At 41.3% G+C, this 22,500-nt stretch overlaps 1 protein-coding gene across 1 annotated transcript in view; it reads left to right on the top strand.

Annotated features, from left to right (window-relative positions):
- LOC145415689 (peripheral plasma membrane protein CASK-like) overlaps positions 1-22,500 on the top strand; it is a 332,311-nt gene that overhangs the window by 292,033 nt on the left and 17,778 nt on the right. Inside the window, exons 3-5 of the mRNA XM_080284903.1 lie at positions 12,235-12,340; positions 17,556-17,633; positions 19,389-19,564. Of these exons, the coding sequence (XP_080141029.1) occupies positions 12,235-12,340; positions 17,556-17,633; positions 19,389-19,564 (360 nt within the window). The remainder of the gene's footprint in view (positions 1-12,234; positions 12,341-17,555; positions 17,634-19,388; positions 19,565-22,500) is intronic.

Here is a 22,500-nt window from a genome sequence, read left to right on the forward strand (position 1 = left end):
TCTTTTTATAGTAAGATCTAGACAAGGGAAGAATTTGTACTCCTTTCCCTGATCTTCTTTTCACAGGATTAACTAGACAAAGGGAAGAAATCTAACTCCTTTCCCAGATCATCTTGCAGAAAATAATTATAAACCTGACGTAATTTCGTCTCGTACCCTAAGATTCATTTAAGAAGTTGGAAGACAGAGCAAGATTCGATCACCTCCTTGCCCCTCCTGGAAATTAAAACCTGACTTACGACAGAAATTGATCTTAAGTTCGTTTGTATATCTTGGTTCAGACGATTTATTTGTTTATTTAGTTAAGGACTTGTAATAAAAATAAAATGCAGGATAGTTCGTAAATAGTTTGTGGGTTGGCTCAGTCTGCAGGTGTGGGCTTGGGTTTTGATTTATTTATTTATTTTATTGAAGGACATAGAATAAAATTAAAATGCAGGATAGTCAGTAAGTAGTTCGTGGAGGTGGCTCGGTCTGCTGGTGTGGGCATGGGTTTGGCAGTGGAAGTAGGTAATGTAATAATGCAGGATAGATATTCGCTCAGTCTGCTGGTGTGGGCGTGGGTTTGGCAGAAGTAAATAAAGGATGCAAAACTCGACTTTGATAACACCGAGCCGTCCACGAACCATACATGAAGAGAGCGCTATATACGGACAGTCCTGATTATAACGCATCATTAGTGAGAGGATTTAAAGTCGCGAGTCTGCCGCGCAAAAATTGGCGCCACCGCACGAAGGCTCCCCGTGCATCCTGGCAGACCTAATTGAATCGATTGAAGTGAAGCCTCTTGCTGGTAATTAAGGCCATTATTCCCCCAGGGGCAGCCTCCTGTGGCCTTGAAGCGAAGCCTTTGATGCCTCCCCCCTCCCCCCCCCCGCTTTCCACCCTACCACGCATCCACCCACCAGTTAACCACCCCCCTTCAATATTTTACCTCCACCTACACACCTACTATACCCTGTGTGATTGACCTGTGCAGGTGAGATGTATGGAGCGAGTAGGGTGTGTTTGATTGCCCTGTGCAGGTGAGATGTATGGGGCGAGTAGGGTGTGTTTGTTTAGCGGCTGCTGATTGGCCGCCGATGATGTCACTGAAGTAAATGCAGGCATGTATTGTAGTGCAACATGCGGACGTAGGTGTACACCGTGGGTGGATGTAGTGCAACATGCGGACGTAGGTGTACACCGTGGGTGGATGTAGTGCAACATGCGGACGTGGGTGTACACCGTGGGTGGATGTAGTGCAACATGCGGACGTGGGTGTACACCGTGGGTGGATGTAGTGCAACATGCGGACGTAGGTGTACACCGTGGGTGGATGTAGTGCAACATGCGGACGTGGGTGTACACCGTGGGTGGATGTAGTGCAACATGCGGACGTAGGTGTACACCGTGGGTGGATGTAGTGCAACGTGCGGACGTGGGTGTACACCGTGGGTGGATGTAGTGCAACATGCGGACGTGGGTGTACACCGTGGGTGGATGTAGTGCAACATGCGGACGTGGGTGTACACGTGGGTGGATGTAGTGCAACATGCGGACGTGGGTGTACACCGTGGGTGGATGTAGTGCAACATGCGGACGTGGGTGTACACCGTGGGTGGATGTAGTGCAACATGCGGACGTGGGTGTACACCGTGGGTGGATGTAGTGCAACATGCGGACGTGGGTGTACACCGTGGGTGGATGTAGTGCAACATGCGGACGTGGGTGTACACCGTGGGTGGATGTAGTGCAACATGCGGACGTGGGTGTACACCGTGGGTGGATGTAGTGCAACATGCGGACGTGGGTGTACACCGTGGGTGGATGTAGTGCAACATGCGGACATGGGTGTACACCGTGGGTGGATGTAATGCAACATGCGGACGTGGGTGTACACCGTGGGTGGATGTAGTCCAACATGTGGACGTGGGTGAACACAGTGGCTGGATGTAATGCAACATGCGGACGTGGGAGTACACCGTGGGTGGATAATTTATTTCAAACGTCACTCATCGTTTTATAAAACTTTATAATCAACTTTAATTTTCTTTGATAACGTAAACTTTTTAAGGTAATTTTGACTTCTTTAGCTTTGGAAATTATTCCATATTTAAACTGGCTGCTTGTATTGCAAGCAATTGAAAAATGAAAAAATATATATATGTGTGTTAATGTAAGAACAGCTGTAGATTTACATCATGGGCGGCCAGGCAGCAGCCGCCACTCCAACACACCCTACTGCCCCATACATCTTACCTGCACAGCTCAATCCAACACACCCTACTGCCCCATACATCTCACCTGCACATGTCAATCAGACACACCCTACTAGCCCCATACATCTCACCTGCACAGGGCAATCAAACACACCCTACTCGCCCCATACATCTCACCTGCACAGCTCAATCAAACACACCCTACTCGCCCCATACATCTCACCTGCACAGCTCAGTCAAACACACCCTACTCGCCCCATACATCTCACCCGCACAGCTCAATCAAACACACCCTACTAGCCCCATACATCTCACCTGCACATGTCAATCAAACACACCCTACTTGCCCCATACATCTCACCTGCACAGATCAATCAAACACACCCTACTCGCCCCATACATCTCACCTGCACAGCTCAATCAAACACACCCTACTTGCCCCATACATCTCACCTGCACAGCTCAATCAGACACACCCTACTCGCCCCATACATCTCACCTGCACAGCTTAGTCAGATAAGGTATAGCATCTAAACCAATACATAACACTGACATACACAACACAGCATAAAGAACAGGGACTTCATAATCAAGTAACCTCTCCACCAAATCAACCAAACTTCCTCGTCTCGCGCTCTCGGCCAAGTCAATGTCCAACTACTCCCCAGTGTCCTCGTAGCTGCCATATCTTGTCCTCGAGGGCCAAAGTTTCCTTACGATATCAAGGAGGTCCTTAAGGAGTTTGCAAAATTAACCGAGTGTTGCTGATTAAGTTCATGGATGTAATTTAGTGACGGAAGTTGGGAGGTTGGAGGTGAGATGGTAGGAGGGAAGGAGGGAAGAAGGAAGGAAGGGAAGAAGGAAGGAAGGGAAGAAGGTCGATAGGTAGATAGATATGGAGGAAGGAAGGACTGAGGATTGGTCGATAGGTAAATGTGGAGGAAGGAAGGAATGAGGATTGTCTGGAAGGTAGATTGGAAAGGAGGGAAAGAAGGGTGGAAGGCAGGGAAGAGGGAAGTTCATGGAAACACTGAGGGTTAGTAGGTAGGTAGATAGGAAGGAAGGAAGAATGGGGAAGGATTGGGAGTTGATAGGTAGGTAGGAAAGTAGGTAGAAGTTAAAGAAAGAAGGAAGGAAGAGTTGGTAGTTGAAATAGGTAGATAGGAAAGATGGAAGGAAGACATGAATAAAGGAATGCAGTACGAACGAACATGAAGGAATGAAAGAATAATGATAAAAGTGAAGAAGAAAAAGTAGGAAAAGTCAGAAATGGAAAAAGATAAGTTGTTAAAGGGGATTAATATTAGCTAGAGAGAGAGAGAGAGAGAGAGAGAGAGAGAGATCCATTGTGTATACAAAGAGATAAGAGGAAGGAAAGAGAAAAGTGAGACAGAAAATAAAGAGGTAAGGAAGGAGATGCAAATTTGGATCAGAAGGAAGAGAGAGAGGATCAGGGAATTTTGCAAGGAGAAGGAAGATTTGTGGATGGAAGATTGGAGGATAAAGATTCATGAAAGCAGATGGGGGTAAAGAGGAAGAAACCTACCAGGGAAAAATGAAGAGATGAGCAGGGAATAAGTGGAAGGAGGGACTGAACGAAGAAGAGAAGAGAAGAGTAGGAGAGAGAGAGAGAGAGAGAGAGAGAGAGAGAGAGAGAGATGTGAGGAAATGAAATGTGTGCCAGAGTGTCAAGGTATGAGAGCTGGTTTTGTGATTTATTTTGAGCGTTAATTCCTTTGCAACATTGACACATTTTCAGTTGCATACCGCCTGCATTGCAAGACTCTACTCAACATTTCCCCTCTTCCTTTTCACCCAATTCTCCTTCCCCTCCTTCTTCCCCAATTCTTCTCCTCTTCCTCCTCCTCCTTCCCCAGTTCTTCTTCTCCTCGTCCGTCTTCCTCAGTTCTTCTCCTCCTCCACATCGTTCTTCGACTTCTTTTTCCTTCATTTTCCAGTGCTCGGCCGCTCTTACTAATCGCCTCCAATACCCACTGTCCAGTTCATTGTCTTCACTCACCCCTAGTTTCCTCCTATCTCCCTTCACTGCTTAATATTACTGGTGGGAGGAAATTACCTGTAAATAACCAAGCAGCTACGTAGTGGATGTGATTTATTTATTTACTTGATTTATTAGGTCAGTTATTCCTTAGCTGACCTGTTTAAACTGATGATGTCTTTTATGTACTTTTTTTTCGTCCTCTTTCGTCTCCTCCTCCTCCTCCTCCTCCTCCTTCTCTCTCTCTCTCTCTCTCTCTAACCGGTTCACCACAAGAACATTTTTTTAATATTAGATAATGAAAATATTTTAATAATTTTTCCAAGTTTATTTCCCTTGACCCTTTCATTACGGTGCCGTCCTTATTATTTTATATAGAGAGCGTAATGAAGAATAAAACTAACTCAAAATCTAACTCATGAAAATCGAAAAAAAATAGCCTGGAAGCAGCTAGAAAAAATATACATAAAAAAAAATACCCCATCGTAGTGAAGGGGTTAAAGATATATGTTTACTCCCGGTTTAGTTCTTAAAATAAACGTTTCCTTAACCCCAGGGAAACGTTACCCAAATGGCCATAAACGTTCGACATTACTGAAAGTGTGGGGACAACAGATGAGCATTTGCACCCACTCGAACCCACCTTGTAAGGAGGGTGTGGGTGGGTGGGAGGGAGGGAAGGGTGAAGGGGGGGTTGTGGGTGGGGTTGGGTTTAGTGGGGGTGAGGGATGAGGGGGGTTTTGTGGGTGGGGTGGGTGGGTAGGGGTGAGGGACGTTTGGGATGGGATTGGGGTGGGATGAGGTGGGCTGGGGAGGCTAGGTAGAGTTGGTGGGGTTGGGGTGGGGTGGGGGTTGAATGAAGGGGTCGGGTTGGGTGCGGGTGGGGGGAGGGGGAGGGGAAATGGTCGTAGGAGGAGGTAAAACGAGGTATTGGGTGCTGTGGAGGGAGAGAGTGATTTAACGAAGGGAATGAGTGAAATATTGGATTCTTTAGAGTACAAATTGTTATTATTTTTTTCAAGAGCGTATCATTAAATTTTGTGTATACTGTGTGTGTGTGTGTGTGTGTGTGTGTGTGTGTGTGTGTCGAGAGTCTGTTTTATCTGAGACGAAGTAACAGCTTGCCTTATAATCTGTTAAACATTATATTTTTTAATAACCAGCTTCAGTGTCACATCCACGCTGTTCATGTCATTGCACAGCACGGAGAGCAACGGGGGCCGCATGTACAGCCTGTGCAATTTTTTTTTATATATCGTTTCTAAGCTAAATTCAGACAGTCTTGTTAAATTTTCATGTATTTAATCAAGGCGGAGATTTTCCACCTTTTGCTGCTTATTTCTCGTTGCTCAGTTGCAGAATAAGACATAGTACGACTCCACAGCCTTTCCATAGCACTTCTTCGTGACTAGCGCCGTATTCTATCGTTAGAGATAGAATGGATGAGGGACAGTTTAGGTTCCTGCCAGGGGGATGAGATGTGGAATGATTTGGAATGAAATGATCCGAGGGAAGGAGTAGCTGGGGAAGGTAGTAGTAGTAGTAGTAGTAGTAGTAGTAGTCTCCAACCCCAGACTCATCTAGACGTAAACCCGGTGGACTTTTGGCTGCAGGTCCCCTTTTCCCGCAGTCCACCATCCTCATTTCGGGGGATAGGGAGGGGACTGAGGGACGTATATGTAATCGGGCAGCTCCACCACCCTGTCATATCCATGCCACCACGTGTAGGCGTCCCTCTCCAGAACCACAAGTATTGGTAATAGTCAAATAGCTAAGCGATTAGGTGGATTTTATGTTACCTTGGCGTAGAGTATCGTTTCTTAGAGGAGGGCAAATTTCTCCCAAGGGGGAAATAATGGTAAGTCAAGGAAGGAAACGACGAAAGGGGCGTCTTTTTGGTGGAGGCGGAGAGCAGTGGAGGAAAAAGGAAAGAAATGGGTTAAGGTGGATGCAAGGTGGGAGTTAAAAAAAAATACGAAGGGTGTGGTGAGAGTAAGAGTATGTAAAGAAGGTAGAAAGCAGAAATGGGAAAAGGAGATTGAAAGGGTAATGAAAGAAGAAGAACGTGGGCTGGGATGGATGGAAGAAAGAAGAGAGAGAGAGAGAGAGAGAGAGGCGCGATTAGATTCGTTGGTTTACAGAGATGGGATGTGGTCTCATAAGGCGGGAAATAATTTGAGTATTTAAACGTGGAGGTGAAAGGCTGACGAAGAGAGTGTATGTGAGTGAAGTGGAGGGGGGAAGAGGGAGGGGGAGGCCGAGGATGAGATGGAGGGATAGGGTGGAGAGGTATATGAGAGAGGGGTGTGTGAATTGTGAGCAGGGCAGTGAAATGGCGGGGGACAGGGCGACTTGGAGGCGATTTGTTTGTGGCCACCCCAAACGGGATTGAGGCGTCTGGCAATAGATAGATAGATAGAACTTTATTTATCAGAAAGGCTCAGAAGTTGTAAAAAGAATCTGATAATCCTTGGATATTAATTTACATACGATTTTTTAATGGTGTCCAAATAGTAACTTGAAAAGGTGCTAAATGGGGGCGTGAAGGAGAATGATTGGGGGTCGTGTGTGTGTGTGTGTGTGTGTGTGTGTGTGTGTGTGTGTGTGAAAAAGTGTGCGAATGGGTGTTTTGGAAGCCCTTTTGAAATATATAAAGGCAAAACCATGGAGAAAAAGTATTTGTCTGTTCATTTCCGGCGCCCTGGCAGGTACCGCGAGCATTTACGTCACACCTGATATATTCCGGCGACCGCTATTTCCTGCGTCTCTGTGTCTATTTCCCCTGCGAAACTCTAAATCTGCGGCGGGGAGAGAGAGAGAGAGAGAGAGAGAGAGAGAGAGAGAGAGAAAGAGAGAAATGATGCTCCCCTTTTCCTCTGTTCTTTATTCCATCACAAGTATGCAAATGGGTATTGTCTTATTGATCTAAATTTTTCGGAAGGTGACGCATCATGAAATATACTCGTGTTTTCATCTTTTTTTCATTTTGTTGGTACTTCTCTTGGTTTAGGTTAGAGGCTGGTAATAGTTTTTTTGATTATTTTGATTTTTAACAGAGAAACATATTTCCTGCCATTGTTTAATTTTTTAAGGTGTTTTTCAAAATTTGTGTTATTCTGTGTATATCTGTTTGTCTATCAATCCATCTGTTGTTATGTGTGTTTATGTATGTATATTTACATGTATGTAATGTATGTATGTATATATGTATGTATGTATGTATATGTATGTATGCATGCATGTATGTATGAATCCGTCTCCGGATGGGGTGATCATCAGCAGATTGCCTCCACGTCACCCTGTCCTCGGCCATCACGCCATCCTCCCTACAACTCACACCACTCTCACTCACACACCTCTCCACCCGATTGCTCCACTTCATCCTCGGTTTTTCATTCCACCTCATAAATTCCACCTACATATCCCTAAATCCTTCGCAAATACATCATACCAGTACTGAATATCTCAATGTGGGCGTTGGGTATTGGTGCTGTGGGGGTGATGAGTGAGATTGCATATGTCCACCTGCTTAAGGGTCGAATTCTAGATGATGTAGGAACTTTCTGAGGACCTTTTCCAAAGCGATTTATTATGCTTATTACATCTTAGTATTCTCTTCTTTATTATTAACAAGCCATGTCGATGTTAAAGCAACATAAACAACATACAAGGAAATGCCAAGGTGTAATCAGGAAATGCCAAGGTGTAATCAGGAAATGCCAAGGTGTAATCAGGAAATGTCAAGGTGTAATCAGGAAATGCCAAGGTGTAATCAGGATATGTCAAGGTGTAATCAGGAAATGCCAGGATCTAATAAGGAAATGTCAGGGTGTAATAAGCAAAATGAATCGCTTAAGAAGAGGTAATACGGAGCCCCCTATGACATTTAAAATACGGGCATAGAAAACGAGGATCATAACCTGTGTCAAAGGTCAGGTGAGTTAATTAGTCAAGCAGTTGCAAAGTGGATTTTTCTCAATAAGTTGCAAAGTGGATTTTTCTCAGTTGCAAAGTGGATTTTTCTCAAGCAATTGCAAAGTGGATTTTTCTCAAGCAATTGCAAAGTGGATTTTTCTCAATTGCGTAGTGGATTTTTCTAAACCAGTTGCAAAGTGGATTTTTCTCAATTGCGTAGTGGATTTTTCTAAACCAGTTGCAAAGTGGATTTTTCTCAATTGCATAGTGGATTTTTCTCAACCAGTTGCAAAGTGGATTTTTCTCAAGCAGTTGCAAAGTGTTTTTCTTCAAGCAATTACAAGGTGGATTCTTCTCAAGCAGTTGCAAAGTGGATTTTTCAAGTCCTCTCTCTGAAGACACATGCTGCCGAATTTTAATTAAAATTACATTGTCCTTTTTTTCTTTCTTAGTTGCATTATTTTGTTTTTTCTTCTTTAAATTGCACTGATGTCTGTCTTCATTTTTTTTCTGTCTTGTCTTTAAAATTTTACTGATGTTTTTCTTCTTTAAATTTGCTTTGTTGTCTTTCTTCTTTTGTCTCTGAAGTTGCACAGATGTCTTTTTCTTTTCTTTTTTTCTTTCCGTTTCTAGTCTATCCATATCTATCTATTGGTAGACGCCGTAATCCCGTGAGGGGTGGCCACAATCAAATCGCCTCCATGTCGCCCACTTCGCTGCCCTCCCCCCCCAGCTCACCCCCCCCCTCTCATATACCTCTCCACTCGTGTGGCCAGTACTATCAATCCACTTCCTGAACGATACATAACGAGACAGTGAGCGATGACTTTTGAAACGCAGTAATACTCTCTTTGGAACCCAGTACGTTTTTCAGAATATTGTGTCGTTTCATAATTTTTCGACCAAAACGGGGACCTGTATTTCTTACTGTAACTGTACTTGTGTTAAGGTTTACGGTTCGATCCTAGCGGTGGTTCTCTCTCTCTCTCTCTCTCTCTCTCTCTCTCTCACACACTTTACCGATAGTTAAGAGTGACTTGAAAGACAGATAACTTGACAGAGACGGTTAGCTGAAGAGACACGAGAGAGAGAGAGAGAGAGAGAGAGAGAGAGAGAGATAAGAGGCTGGTTACCGACTTAATTAGGACGTCAGGTTATTTCTAGAGGCAGGTATGTCCCCCCTCCCTCCCTCCTCCATCTCCTTTTTCTCCTTCTCCCTCCTACCTCCCTGTCCCTCTCTCCCTTCCTCCCTCTTCTTCTCTCCCTCCCTGCCTCCCTCCCTCTCCTTTCTTCTCTCTCTCTCCCACCCTCCCTCTCTTCTCCATCACCCCAGGCGACTCATGTAAGATTCTTGTGCGTCAGAATATGCTTCTTATTCCGGCTTAGATTTGTATTCCTTCCTAGCACCTCTTCCTTAGCGATTTATTCTCCTCCATGCACCTCAATATCCACCTGTATGTTATTAATGTCGCCTGTGTCAGTATTAAAGGGGTATAAGTAGCATTTAAGGGTATGTTATAGGGTAATATGTAGAATAAGTCGCTGAGGGGAAAGTGTTGCGTAATCTGCTATCTTCCATTTAGTTACATGGGTACCAGTTGTGGTTTCGTGGGCTAAGGAAGTGGCTAGTCCATCGCTACATTAAGTGAGTGGATGGTAGGCGCCCTCCACACAGACTGATCCATCTTTTTAAAAATTAGTTGTGTGTGTGTGTGTGTGTGTGTGTGTGTGTGTGTGTGTGTGTGTGTGTGTGTGTGTGTTTGAGAGAGAGAGAGAGAGAGAGAGAGAGAGAGAGAGATGGAAGAGGACAGGTAAGAGGAATACAGGAGGGAAGAGAAATAGGAGCTCTTGAGAGAGAGAGAGAGAGAGAGAGAGAGAGAGGGTGGGAGGTGGAAGAGGACAGGTTAGAGGAATACAGGAGGACAGAGAGAGGAGCTCAGAGAGAGAGAGAGAGACAGAGAGACAGACAGACAGAGACAGAGACAGAGGAACACAGGAAAGACGAGATACAGGAGCTCGTTATTGTAAAAGGAAAGGAGATTAATGCAGATTATAAGCAAGAAATATGTGAAGGGAGAAGACAGAGGAGAGGAAGACAAACGAGGACCATAAAGATTAGGAAGATTAGGTAAGAAGAAAGAAAAGATTAGCAGAGAAATAATAGGTAAAAATAAGAGAAAGCGATGAAGCAGTAAGAGAGGAAGTGGAAAAGAAAATAGATTATAGAAAGGTGAAAAGAATAATTGGGAAATGTGACAAGCTGGTTGAAGGGATAATTAGATGCATTATTGTTTGAGAGAGAGAGAGAGAGAGAGAGAGAGAGAGAGGTTGATGTTAAACGATATTGTGCAGAGAAGATGGTTTAGTAATAGAGCTTAACCCCTTCAGTACGATGACCTGTTATTAATGAGACTTATAAGAGTACCTGGAGAGAGAGAGAGAGAGAGAGAGAGAGAGAGAGAGAGAGAGAAAGAGAGAGAGAGCTTCTGAAGTCACCAACAAATGCACTCCGCTGGTCGTAATTCGTAATACACCCAGGCACACAAACACCAGTAAGGTAAAGCCAACGCCATCTGCAACTCAGGATTGTATGTGAAGTGACATGAGTTCCGGCCGTGAGATTAGTTCCGGCCATGAGATTAGTTCCGATCGTGAGATTAGTTCCGACCGTGAGATTAGTTCCGGTCGAGTTTGTAGAATTGGACAGAACAACTACGGTACAGTAACATTTCCTTCGGTATAAACACGAAAATATTATGATCATTATGTTTGAACACACATTTTTCCCAAGAATGACTTTAGTAGTTTTCATTATGTGTGTGTGTGTGTGTGTGTGTGTGTGTGTGTGTGTGTGTGTGTGATATGTAGTAATGTATCTATAATATTTCCTGCGTTTTTTTTTATATCATTTTACCTGATAACGTGATGTATTAAAATCATGGTTACCTGTGTTTGCCAAGCTGATGTAATTTTGGTCCCGTGGTAAATGAATTAACAGTATTATTTGGGTAATTTTGTGGGTAATATGTTGAAGAGTTAATTCCTGTTGATGAATATTGATGTGATTATTGTAAATATTGTTGTTATTAATGACGAGAGGGATTTAGGTGGGTAGAGTTAATAGAGTACTGATAATAATGGGAAAAAGTAGAATTAGAGTTAATGTTTATTTTTTTTAGTGTGTTTTTTCCTTTCTGTTTACCTGTGTGCTTACTATTTATTTACTTCATTTATTTCATTTATTCTATTTACCTGCATTAACCCTTTCACTACAAGCACGTGTTTTTATTTTTATTTTTTTATTCTTAGTCATCTTTGTCTCCTGCCTTTATTTATTTATTTATTTATTTTTATTTTTTACTAGTCTCTGTCTTCACGATTTTATTAATTTAAGGAGAGACTTCGGACTTAAGGTTTTAGAGATACAATGGCCTTAATTATCAAGACGATTGCTAGGGGGTTTTCCAATGCTGAAGAAAAATCGTCTGGTGGCAGCAAGAATGAAATAAAAATGCGTCATCTTAGTGAAGGTGTGAAGGGATTTTACCTTTTTTTACAGGCCTGGCTTAATTCTCTCTCTCTCTCTCTCTCTCTCTCTCTCTCTCTCTCTCTCTCTCTCTCTCTCTCTCTCTCTCTCTCACCTGAATCGGATACGAGAAATGTGTAAAAATTGAAAGTCACTCTTCTTCTCACCATATTTCTCTTCTCTCCTTTATTTCTTTATCTTCATATTCCTCTGCCTGACCTTATTTTTCTTTTTTCTCACCATTATTTCTCATTTTTCACGTTTTGTCTGTCATACCCTGTTCCTTCTTCACGCCTTATCTCTTTTTTCTCACTCTATTTCTCTTTCCTTCATTACATCTCTCAGCATTATTTAACATCCTTCTCGCTTTATTTGCTTTCTTCTCAGCTTATTTCACTTTCTTGCCTGATTTGCTTTCTTTTTCACCCAATTTCTCCTCCCCTTATTATCTTCCTCATCTTACTTCTCATCCTTCAGTTCCTCCTTTCTCACCCTACAGTATTTCTCTTGCTGCCCCGTATTATCTCTCTCCTTATTTCTCACTCTCACTTTATTGGCGTCCATCTCACCTTATTTCTCTCTCTCTCCCACAGACCTGAAGCGTGAGGCCACCATTTGCCATATGCTAAAACATGAGCACATCGTTGAGTTGCTGGAGACTTACTCTTCGGAGGGAATGCTGTACATGGTCTTCGAGTAGTGAGTATTTCCTCCTGCCATTGTTTCACTTGTTGATAATTTTACCATTGTGTGTGTGTGAGTGTGTGTGTGTGTGTGTGTGTGTGTGTGTGTGTGTGTGTGTGTGTGTGTGTGTGTGTGTGTGTGTGTGTGTGTGTGTGTGTGTATTCCGATCACGCGGCCGCACAGTTTTATTTATTATTATTTTTTTTTTGAGTGTTCCAACTACCAGGCACCCTCTCTCTCTCTCTCTTGGTATTTTCCCACTACCAGACATCCAGTTTCCTTTTTATTTTCTTTGTTCCTTTATTCCATTATTCTCACTACCAGTCACCAAGTTACCCTTTTATCTTCTTTGTTTTTTATTTATTTATTTTTTTAATCTCAGTACAAGTCACCCAGTTTCCTTTCTTTTCTTTTCTTTTCTATTTTTTTGTATTCCCATTCTTTCTTTTTATTTTTCAGGTCTTTTTAGGTCTTTCATTTTCAGGTCTTATTTTTCAGGTTGTTCATTTTTCAGGTCTTTCATTTTCCAGCTCTTTCATTTTTTAGGTCTTTCATTTTTGAGGTCTTTCATTTTTCAGGTCTTTCGTTTTTCAGATCTTTCATTATTCAGGTCTTTCATTTTTCAGATCTTTCATTTTTCAGGTCTTTCATTTTCCAGATCATTCATTATTCAGGTCTTTCATTTTCCATGTCTTATTTTTCATGATTCATTTTTCAGGTCTCATTTTCCATGACTCATTTTTCAGGTTTTTCATCTTTCAGGTCTTTCATTTTTCTCCCTCGCCTCCTGGCCATGTGATGTTTTTCTCACGGTTTTGTAGCCAGGGGGAGTTTTTTTTCCTTGAACCATTGTGCTTTATGTTTTCAGGCCATTTATATTTTTTATTTATCATTATATCACGTCCTTTATTTTCAGCTTTTATTATTTATATTAGTTCAGGCATTTTATTTTTTATTCCTGTTTTTATTATTATTATTATTATTATTAATATTATTATTTTTGTTATGGTTATGCCTTATATTTTTTCTTTTTTCTTGTCTAACTTCTCACCGGGTGTGTTATTACTCACGTCCATCTTCCTGGGAGTAAAATAATTATAATTTTTTTTATTCCATACGGTCATGCATTCTATTTTTTTTTTTTTTTATGGTCGTGCTTCTATTTTTTTTTTTTTTAAATTCTGTATGATCATGCATCTTTTTTTTTTTCTTCGTTAATCCGGTTTTTTAGCTTTTTTGTAGCGAGGAATTCGTTTGTATTTTTCTCTCAGTAGTCATATTTTTTTTTATTTATCTTTCCCCTTGATTTATTGCCCGACAGACGCGGAAATAAGGCGTCTGTAGCGAGAAATTCCTTTTTTTTTTTTTACTTATGTCTAGTAATGCTCATCTTTATTTTATTTTATTTTTATTTTTTTGTAGTTTCCTTCCTGCACCTTAGCATTTATTTTTTCAGCGTTGACACTGGCGAGTATAATGTGCATTTTTACGTATCATTTTATGTCTGTCTATCTATCTGTATGTCTGTCTGTCGTCTGTCTATCTGCATATCTACATCTGTCTATCTGTCTGTTTGTCTATCTATTACTGTCTCTAGGTATATATATTTTCTGGTACTTTTTCTTTATTTTATACTACCATTGCATCCCCTGTCAATGGACTTTTTTTCTTTTATTTCCCCCTTCCCCTCCTCACCCACCATCCTGTCTTCAGTCTGAAATACTTCTCTCTCTCTCTCTCTCTCTCTCTCTCTCTCTCTCTCTCAAGCTGAAATTAAATCGTATGTAGGCAGCAGGATTGGCGTTTAACCCCTTCAGTCCGATTACCTTTTATTTTTAAGTCCAGTTCAAGGGTGAGATGGAGGGACGTGAAGGCTTCCCATTTCAGCACCGATTAGGGAAAATGTAATAAAAAAAATAGTTTACAAAAAGGTAAAAATAATATAATAATGAAATATACAGGGTGATCAAAAATACATATTGCACCTTTATACTGCTTAGACAGAATTTGATTTATGGTACTAACAGCTCTAGTAATTAAATAAAGGCATTTGATATAATGTTAAATTTATGTTGTACTTTAGTTAAAAATATATTAGAATTATATTTTGGTTTATAATAAAATATGGGTACATTTTTCTTATTTTATTTCGCGTAATACATCCTGCTTTTCAACTGGACAGAGGCATTTTTGGTCACCCTGTAAAACGAAATTAGAGTAATATGAAGGAAAATGGAAGGGAAGGAAAAATGGCAAGAAAGACAGAGATATATTGGCCAGTCGGGGCAGGAAAATCTGTGAATGAAGTATTGGGCCAAGAAATGAAAAAGAGGAGAGGAAAGAGAGAAGGGAGAAAGAGTTGGAGAGGAGAAACGTGAATAAGAGAGCTTGGGAAGTGTAAAAGGGTGTGAAAGAGAGGAGAGAAAAAGAGGAGGAGAAAGGAGAGATATTAAGAGAGGGAGAGATATTAATTAAGATGTAGGAGGAGAGGAAGGAGGGGAATTAAAGACAGAAAAAAATAACGATGATCAAGAGAGCTTTTAAGGTTGAGAGAGAGAGAGAGAGAGAGAGAGGGGGCGAAAATTACGAGAGCTACTGATGTGTAAGTAATACGTGTCAGTCGGTTTGTGATGTGTAGGGAAGGAGAAAATTTCATTACTGATTTTTCTCAATCCTTTTCTTAGTTGTTTTTTCGTTTTTCCTTGGGTTTTCCTTCTTCCTTTTTTTCTACTGATTTTCCACCTGTCATTTCTCTTACTTCCCTTTCATCTCCCATCCTTCTTTTTTTTCGCATTCCTGCTCCTCTTTCTTTATCCTTCAATACCTTCCTTCTTTCCTTCCTCGTTCTCTGTCTTGTTTTTCTTTTTCTCATTCGTTCTTTCTTTTTTTTTTTTCCTTCCTACCTTCCTCCCTTCTCATTCTTTCTTTCTCTCCCTTCTTTCTTTCCTCCTTCCTGCCTTCTGTTTTTCTGTCCTGTATTTCTTTATTCTTTCTTTCTTCCATTCTGCAGTCTTTCCTTCCATCTTTCCTTCCTTCCTTCCTTGTGTTTTTTATTTCTTTATTCCTTTACTTTCTTCTTTCTGCAGTCTTTCCTTCCATCCTTCCTTCCTTCACCTTTTGACATTCTGTATGGTATTTTACAAAGTGGGGTTTATACAAGCAGCGACTTTGTGCTTGCTTCCTCTCCTACATCATCGAGGGACACTTCACCACTCCCATATCGCACAGTCTACAACCCTAGTCTTCACAGGGTGTACTCCCCTCACCGTGCTTCGCTACCCATCACCATCTAAGTCCATCCTGCCCGCTCCTCTCCGCCTACCGAGCCATTTTTCTGCCTGGCACATCATATTCTAGGAGATTGTCACTTAAACATACCCCCACTCACCCACCCCACATACAGTGTCCATCTTAGCAGAGTGTACTTATCTCGCCCAGTCCCATAATCCATTACCTTTAAAGCCTGTCCAGCTCACTCCTCTACCCTCACCCATTCATTTTTTGCCTCCTTTATCATAAAACAACTTCCTGATTCTCTCTCTCTCTCTCTCTCTCTCTCTCTCATGTTGGAAGTCCGATCAGCAATCCACCTCCATGCCACAAACACCTTCACCTATCACCACTTCAGCAAGAATAACCACCGTCCATACTGAATACATGATAGGGCGGCCTCATTCACGCCTGGCTGATGGCGCTAAACCCATTGAAAAACGAGGCTATTCCACAAGCACTTACCCATAATCACCCACCCCATGCAAGTCTCCCCGCCGATCCACCGCTCTGATTTAACAAGCCCATTTTACGATTTACCTGTTACGTTGACCCTGATTGACCCCTAACTGTCGTAATTGGGGGTCAAGGTAATTTTCCGTGATGCCACAATCATTATGAGAGTAATTGGGTGTGATTACCTTTTTATTTATTTATTTATTTTATTTTTTTTTGTGAGGGGGTCCTCATAACCAGTCACTGTTGTTCTTTCATCTTAACTTGATCCAGATTTTCGTCATTAGCTGATTTTGCAAGACTCTCTCTCTCTCTCTCTCTCTCTCTCTCTCTCTCTCTCTCTCTCTCTCTCTCTCTCTCACACACACACACACACACACACACACACACACACACACACACACACACACACACAGCACTTCTTCGTGACTAGCTTCATATTCTGGGGTTAATCAATCGTTACAGCTCAGCATTCAAGATGGAAAGATGGCAATTTTAGATCAGTTTCGAGTAGTAATAGTAGTAGCAGCAACCCCAGGCTCATCTGAAATGTAAACCCAGTGGACTACAGGCTTAAGTTTTCCATCTCCTAGTATCCATCATCATCCATTTGGGGGATAGGGAAGAAGTTGAGGGACACTTGTATATCCTGACGGTATACCCGGCCTGTTATATCAGTGCCACCACATATGTAATAGACAGATAGATAGACAAATAGATAGGTGTATACTGGTAGCTTAGATAGATAAATACACCAATTGATATACTTGCATCTATTGAATCCTACAAAGGTTTAACACAGGAACCAATAACACGGCTGGCAATTGTCAAGCAGATTTAATCACTCTTTCTAACGTTACATAAAAAAAATAATAAAAATGAAAAAATAAACGAAAGACTCCCCCCTCCCTCCCTCCATATTAGATCAAAACGCAATTCAATCACATTTCATCATCCACAGCCGCCTCTCAATAACCATGCAATGTCCGACGCAGCGGGAGATTGGGATAGTATTATTGCATTATCCGACCATTGCACTATCTGACTGTACTGTTGTCTGGCCCTAGCACTATCCGGATATTTCTCTGTCTGTCTGTCTCTCTCTCTCTCTCTCTCTCTCTCTCTCTCTCTCTCTCTCTCTCTCTCTCTCTCTCTCGTTGTGTCCCTGTCCGCCTACAGCGTTGACGAAGTTGATAGTATGTATGTAAAACACACACACACACACACACACACACACACACACACACACACACACACACACACACACACACACACACACACACACACACACACACACACACACACACACACAAGAAAGTCACCAATACCATGCAATTTCTCCACAAATACCTACATGAGTTACAGAGACGATATAAAAATGTAATGATATGAAGCTTACATTTCCCGGATCATATACCTTTTCATTTTACATCTTTTTTTTTCGTTATTTTTTTTTTCTCCCACACTACCTGTTGATGTCTTAAGGTGTCTTCTCCCTCCTCAGCATGGACGGAGCGGACCTTTGCTTCGAGATTGTCAAAAGAGCCATGTCGGGGTTCGTGTATAGCGAGGCGGTGGCCAGGTAAGATTTCGTGTGTGCTTTACGGTGCTCTAATTATTTCACCTGTCTTTCTTTCACCTTAACATGATCCTGATTTCCGCACTTTGTTAGCTTATTTCACGCAGCGTAGTGGTGGAAAAAGCACCCTGTTCTCTTTACCTTTAGTACCTTCATCTTAAGTTGGCCCAGATTTTCGTCCTTTGTTAGCTTATTTCACGGAACATAGTGGTAGGAAAAGTACCCTGTTCACTTTACCTGTAGTTCCTTCACCTCAGCTTGGCCCAGATTTTCCTTTGTTAGCTTACCTCACACAGCTCAGTGGCAGAAAATATCGATGCTACCCTTCGTAATCTTTTTCATAACACTTCTTCGTGACTAGCACCATATTGCAGTGTTAATCTGTTGCTGTAACTCGGTATTCAAGATGGAGAGAAGGCAATTTTTAGGCCAAGTCTGAGTATAACTTGTATCATATTCTCCTTTGATTATAAACTTTCTTAGCACTTCTGTCTAAGTGATTTATCTTGAGTTCCACACCACGGAATTATCTTCGATGCTATTTATATTTTTTGAAGTAAGTAACATGCAAGAGAGTATTAACTTTCATATTTCCTTTTCTCTTTTTCCTCTTTTTTTCTACCTTATTTTGACTTCATTCTTATCTTTCTGTCATTAATCCCCTCTCTTCTTGCTCCCCCTTTATTCTCGCTTTCATAATACTTTCATCCCTAACCTCGATCATTTTGGTTGGAGAGGGACGCCTTCTTGTGGTGGCACTGATATAACTGGGTGGTGGAGCTGCCTGGCTATACAGACATCCCTTAACCCCTTCCTTACTGTCAAACGGAGGATGGTGGACTACAGGAGGAAGACAATAGAGCCTGCAGTCCACCGGGTTCACGTTTCAGATGAACCTGGAGCTACAACAACAACAACAACAACAACACTAACTACTAGTACTACTACTACTGCCAATACTACTACTACTGCTACTACTACTACTACTACGCTGATATAATTCCCTTTACCTCTCCCTTTCACACCGTAATTCTTTTTCCCTGCACTCCTCTTTATTCAAGCGCTAATTTTCACTCCTCCTCCTCTTCCTCATCCTCCTTGTTGAATCCCTCTGTCCTCCTCCTCCTCCTCCTCCTCCTCCTCTATGCAGGGCTTACTCCACCGCCTCCACCTCATCTCTTATTCTCTCTCTCCCCAGCATGCTAAAAGATGCTCCTTCATCATTTTCCCTCAGACTTTCTTAATTTCCACTCGTACCATGCATTTACCCTTTTTTTCTTTCGTCAGCAGCAGCTTTCCTCCAAGGCAGTTTTCATGTTAAGTAATTTTCCCCTCCCTTATCCTTTTCCCAGCCCTTCCCTTCCCTTCCCTTCCCTTCCCTTCCCTTCCTTTTCCTTTCCTTTCCCTTTCCTTTCCTTTCCTTTCCTTTCGTTGTGTTTCTTTTCATGAAGTTACTGTTTTTCTCTTCTCAAAATACTTTCATCTCCTTTCATTCGCTTTTGCTTCATGTGTTTACTCTCTCTCTCTCTCTCTCTCTCTCTCTCTCTCTCTCTCTCTCTCTCTCTCTCTCTCTCTCTCTCAAAACCCTATTTTTTTCCTCCTAACCCCATTATTTTCCCCTAACCAAATTTCTTCTCAAAATAATCCCATTCTTTTCCTCACCAGCCTAACTTTTCCATCACAGTCCCCATTTCCCCTAACTCCAATTTTCCCTCAGCCCCAAGTTTCCCTCTAACCCCACTTCTTTCCCTTCTGCAGCCACTACATGAGACAGATCCTGGAGGCGCTGCTGTACTGCCACGAAAATGACATCATCCACCGTGACATCAAGCCTCACTGCGTCCTGCTGGCGTGCAAGGAGAACAGCGCCCCGGTCAAGCTGGGAGGGTTTGGTGTGGCCATTCAGCTGCAGGACGGCGAGCTGGTGAATGGAGGTGAGGCAGGCGATGGTTTTGACTTGCTAATACTGCTACTTCTGCTGCTGCCACTCCTCTTACTACTGCTACTTCTGCTGCTGCCACTCCTCTTACTGCCACTACTACCACTGCTGCTACTACTACTACTGTTATTTCTGTCATTATTACGGCTACTACTACTACCACAGCTGTTAATGCTACTACTGTTACTCTTATTACTGTTGTTGCAATCAGTTCCACTACTGTTACAATTATTTCTACCACTGCCGTCAGTAATATTATTGCTACTCTTACTAATATTACTACAAATATTACTGTTATTGTTACTATCGCTACTACCACTACTACTGTTACTACTACTACTACTACTCTAGTGTGTTTGTTTTACTCTGGCGAAGATCCACACGTCTGCTCATTTGATGGCCAAGTGTCGTCAGATGAGAGGCTGGATTTGACTAGTAACCAAGGAGACTCGTTCCTGCTTCATAACTAAAGCCTGTTGAATATCGTGGGAGTAGCCTAGTTCCGTGAGACTAAAACAAGCTCACTGTATTTGTTATTACTACTACTACCAGTACAACTACTGTTAATATTTTTACTATCGCTACCTCTATTGGTGCTACTACTACTACTGCTGCTGTTATTATTACCACTACTGTCACTGTTGCTGCTCTTATTATATTACAGTACTTTCACTACTACTACTATTGCTACTGCTACTGTTACTACTATTAGTATTAGTATTATAAATATTTCACTTCTACAGTTGCAACTACTACTGTTATTATTACCATCACTACTACTATTGCTACTACTTCGGTTACTACTACTATTACTACTCTTATTGCAGTTATTACTATTATTACTGCTGTCACTACTGCTATTACCACTATTAATACTACTATCACTATTACTGTTACTACTCTTATTACTCCTATTATTATCTTCGTATAAATTGTTGGTCATTGTCCAGTCATTAGGTTTACTACATAAACAAATGATCTGCTTACCCATAGTCTTCATTTATTATTAGTGTCTATTGCTGACGCTTTTAATATTACTACACTAAACCGTCTTTTCATGCCGTGACGAGATAGAGTGTAAGTGTAAATGTCTGCTTTTGATTCTCTAATGTCTGCTCTTGTTTCGCGAATGTCTGCTTTTGTTGTCCTTGTTTCAGTGGTTTCATTAAAATTCAGAAATGTTAGAGACAGGGAAGAATGATATATGTATGTTTGTATGTATGTATATTTGCTTGAAATGTTCGCTTTCTTTTGCTTGTGTGGATTTAACCTGACTATAATACAGAGTGACCCAAAAGTCCTGCTGTGCTTACAAAAAATAATATGGCGTGTCAGCGGTTTATGATATTGAGATGCAGTATTACAAAATATATTATTCATAGACAGGAAAATACAGAGATAGTCGTGTAAAAAATAATTCATCTCAGTATTTTTTTTCTCTAAAAGTTTTAAAACCCAGCAGAACTTTTTGAACACCCTGTATGTTCTTTGTGACGTCATTGAACTTCTTGTAGTTGTTAGAAAGGGAATTTTTTAACGGTATAATTGTCTTGTTAATTAAAAAAATATTGTGGCTAGATTGTTCGAGTGTATTGTAGTTTGTAGAAGATTAATTACTGTAATTGTGTGTTTTAGAGTGTAGCGTGTTGGTAGTGTGTAGTTTGTAGTGTAGTGTGTAGTGTGTGTGTGAATATTATTGTTTGTAATTTTTTCTGTTGGATCCAGGGTTTCCCCCCCCCACCTATAGGATTTATTCCAATAGTTTTGAGGATATATTGCATCGTTATATTTAATTTCGTTTCAATTATTTTAATGTGGGTAATCATGCGCTCTTCTTTATTTTTATTTTATTATTTATATATTTATTTGTTTATTTTTACGAACCTCAATTTATCTTCGTTTATTTGTTTATTTGTCCAGTATTCCACCTTTGTAACCAGGTAAATATAGGGTTGGTTGAATATTGCGCCCTGTTGTCTAGTGTGTAGCGGGACGGCTCTGTCTGCTGGTGTGGGAACGCAGATATTTGGGCTGCTTCATCAATTTACTAAGCAGTTATTCAGTCAGTGGATATAACACACACACACACACACACACACACACACACACACACACACACACACACACACACACACACACACACACAACAGGGTAGAAATTATCGTTTACTGAGCTTTGCCAGAAACACACGATACTCGAGATGCGCAATATTTGGACCATCCTTCATTCCACCGAAGAGGGCTATTGTGAAGGGAGAGAGCCATTATTGATACTTTTTTTTTTTTTTTTTTTTACATAATTTTCTTGGATTTTGACTTTACATATTACATTGCCGGTTATTTTGAAACCACGTTTGTGTTGTATTATATTATAAAGTTTGGAATATTTGAGAATTATTGATGTTATGAAGTCTAGCCCATTCACTCATGATGATGATGATGATGGTTATTATTATTATTATTATTATTATTATTATTATTATCATCATCATCATTATCGTTATTATTATTTTTCAAGGTATATAACAACCTCAACTTCTCACTCGCGCCCCGTTTTCTGTTCCGACTCGCACCCCCCGTTTTCTTTTTTTAAGGAGGGTCTGGGAAAATTTGTGAGCGCTGTATTATTATTATTATTATTATTATTATTATTCGAGGTATATAACAACCTCAATTTCTCACTCGCGCCCCGTTTTCTGCTCGGTCTCGCACCCCGGTTTTCTTTTTTAAGGGGGGTCTGGGGAAATTTATGAGCACTGGTGTCACGGGATAAAGCGCCGCGTGACCCTTATGAGTCGCTGGGTCTTTTCCTGAGGTGGAGGGGGAACATGGAGGCCAGGGAGAGGAAGGAGGAAGTGAAGGCTCATATTTTACCTCCTGGCTTAGTGAGAGAACCCAGAATTGCGCTGTTTTTAAGGGAGAAAGAACCAGG

The sequence above is a fragment of the Coenobita brevimanus genome, chromosome 103, assembly GCF_032717465.1.
Source record: "Coenobita brevimanus isolate Jiangsu-jjx chromosome 103, ASM3271746v2, whole genome shotgun sequence".
Classification (NCBI taxonomy): Eukaryota; Metazoa; Arthropoda; class Malacostraca; order Decapoda; family Coenobitidae; genus Coenobita; species Coenobita brevimanus.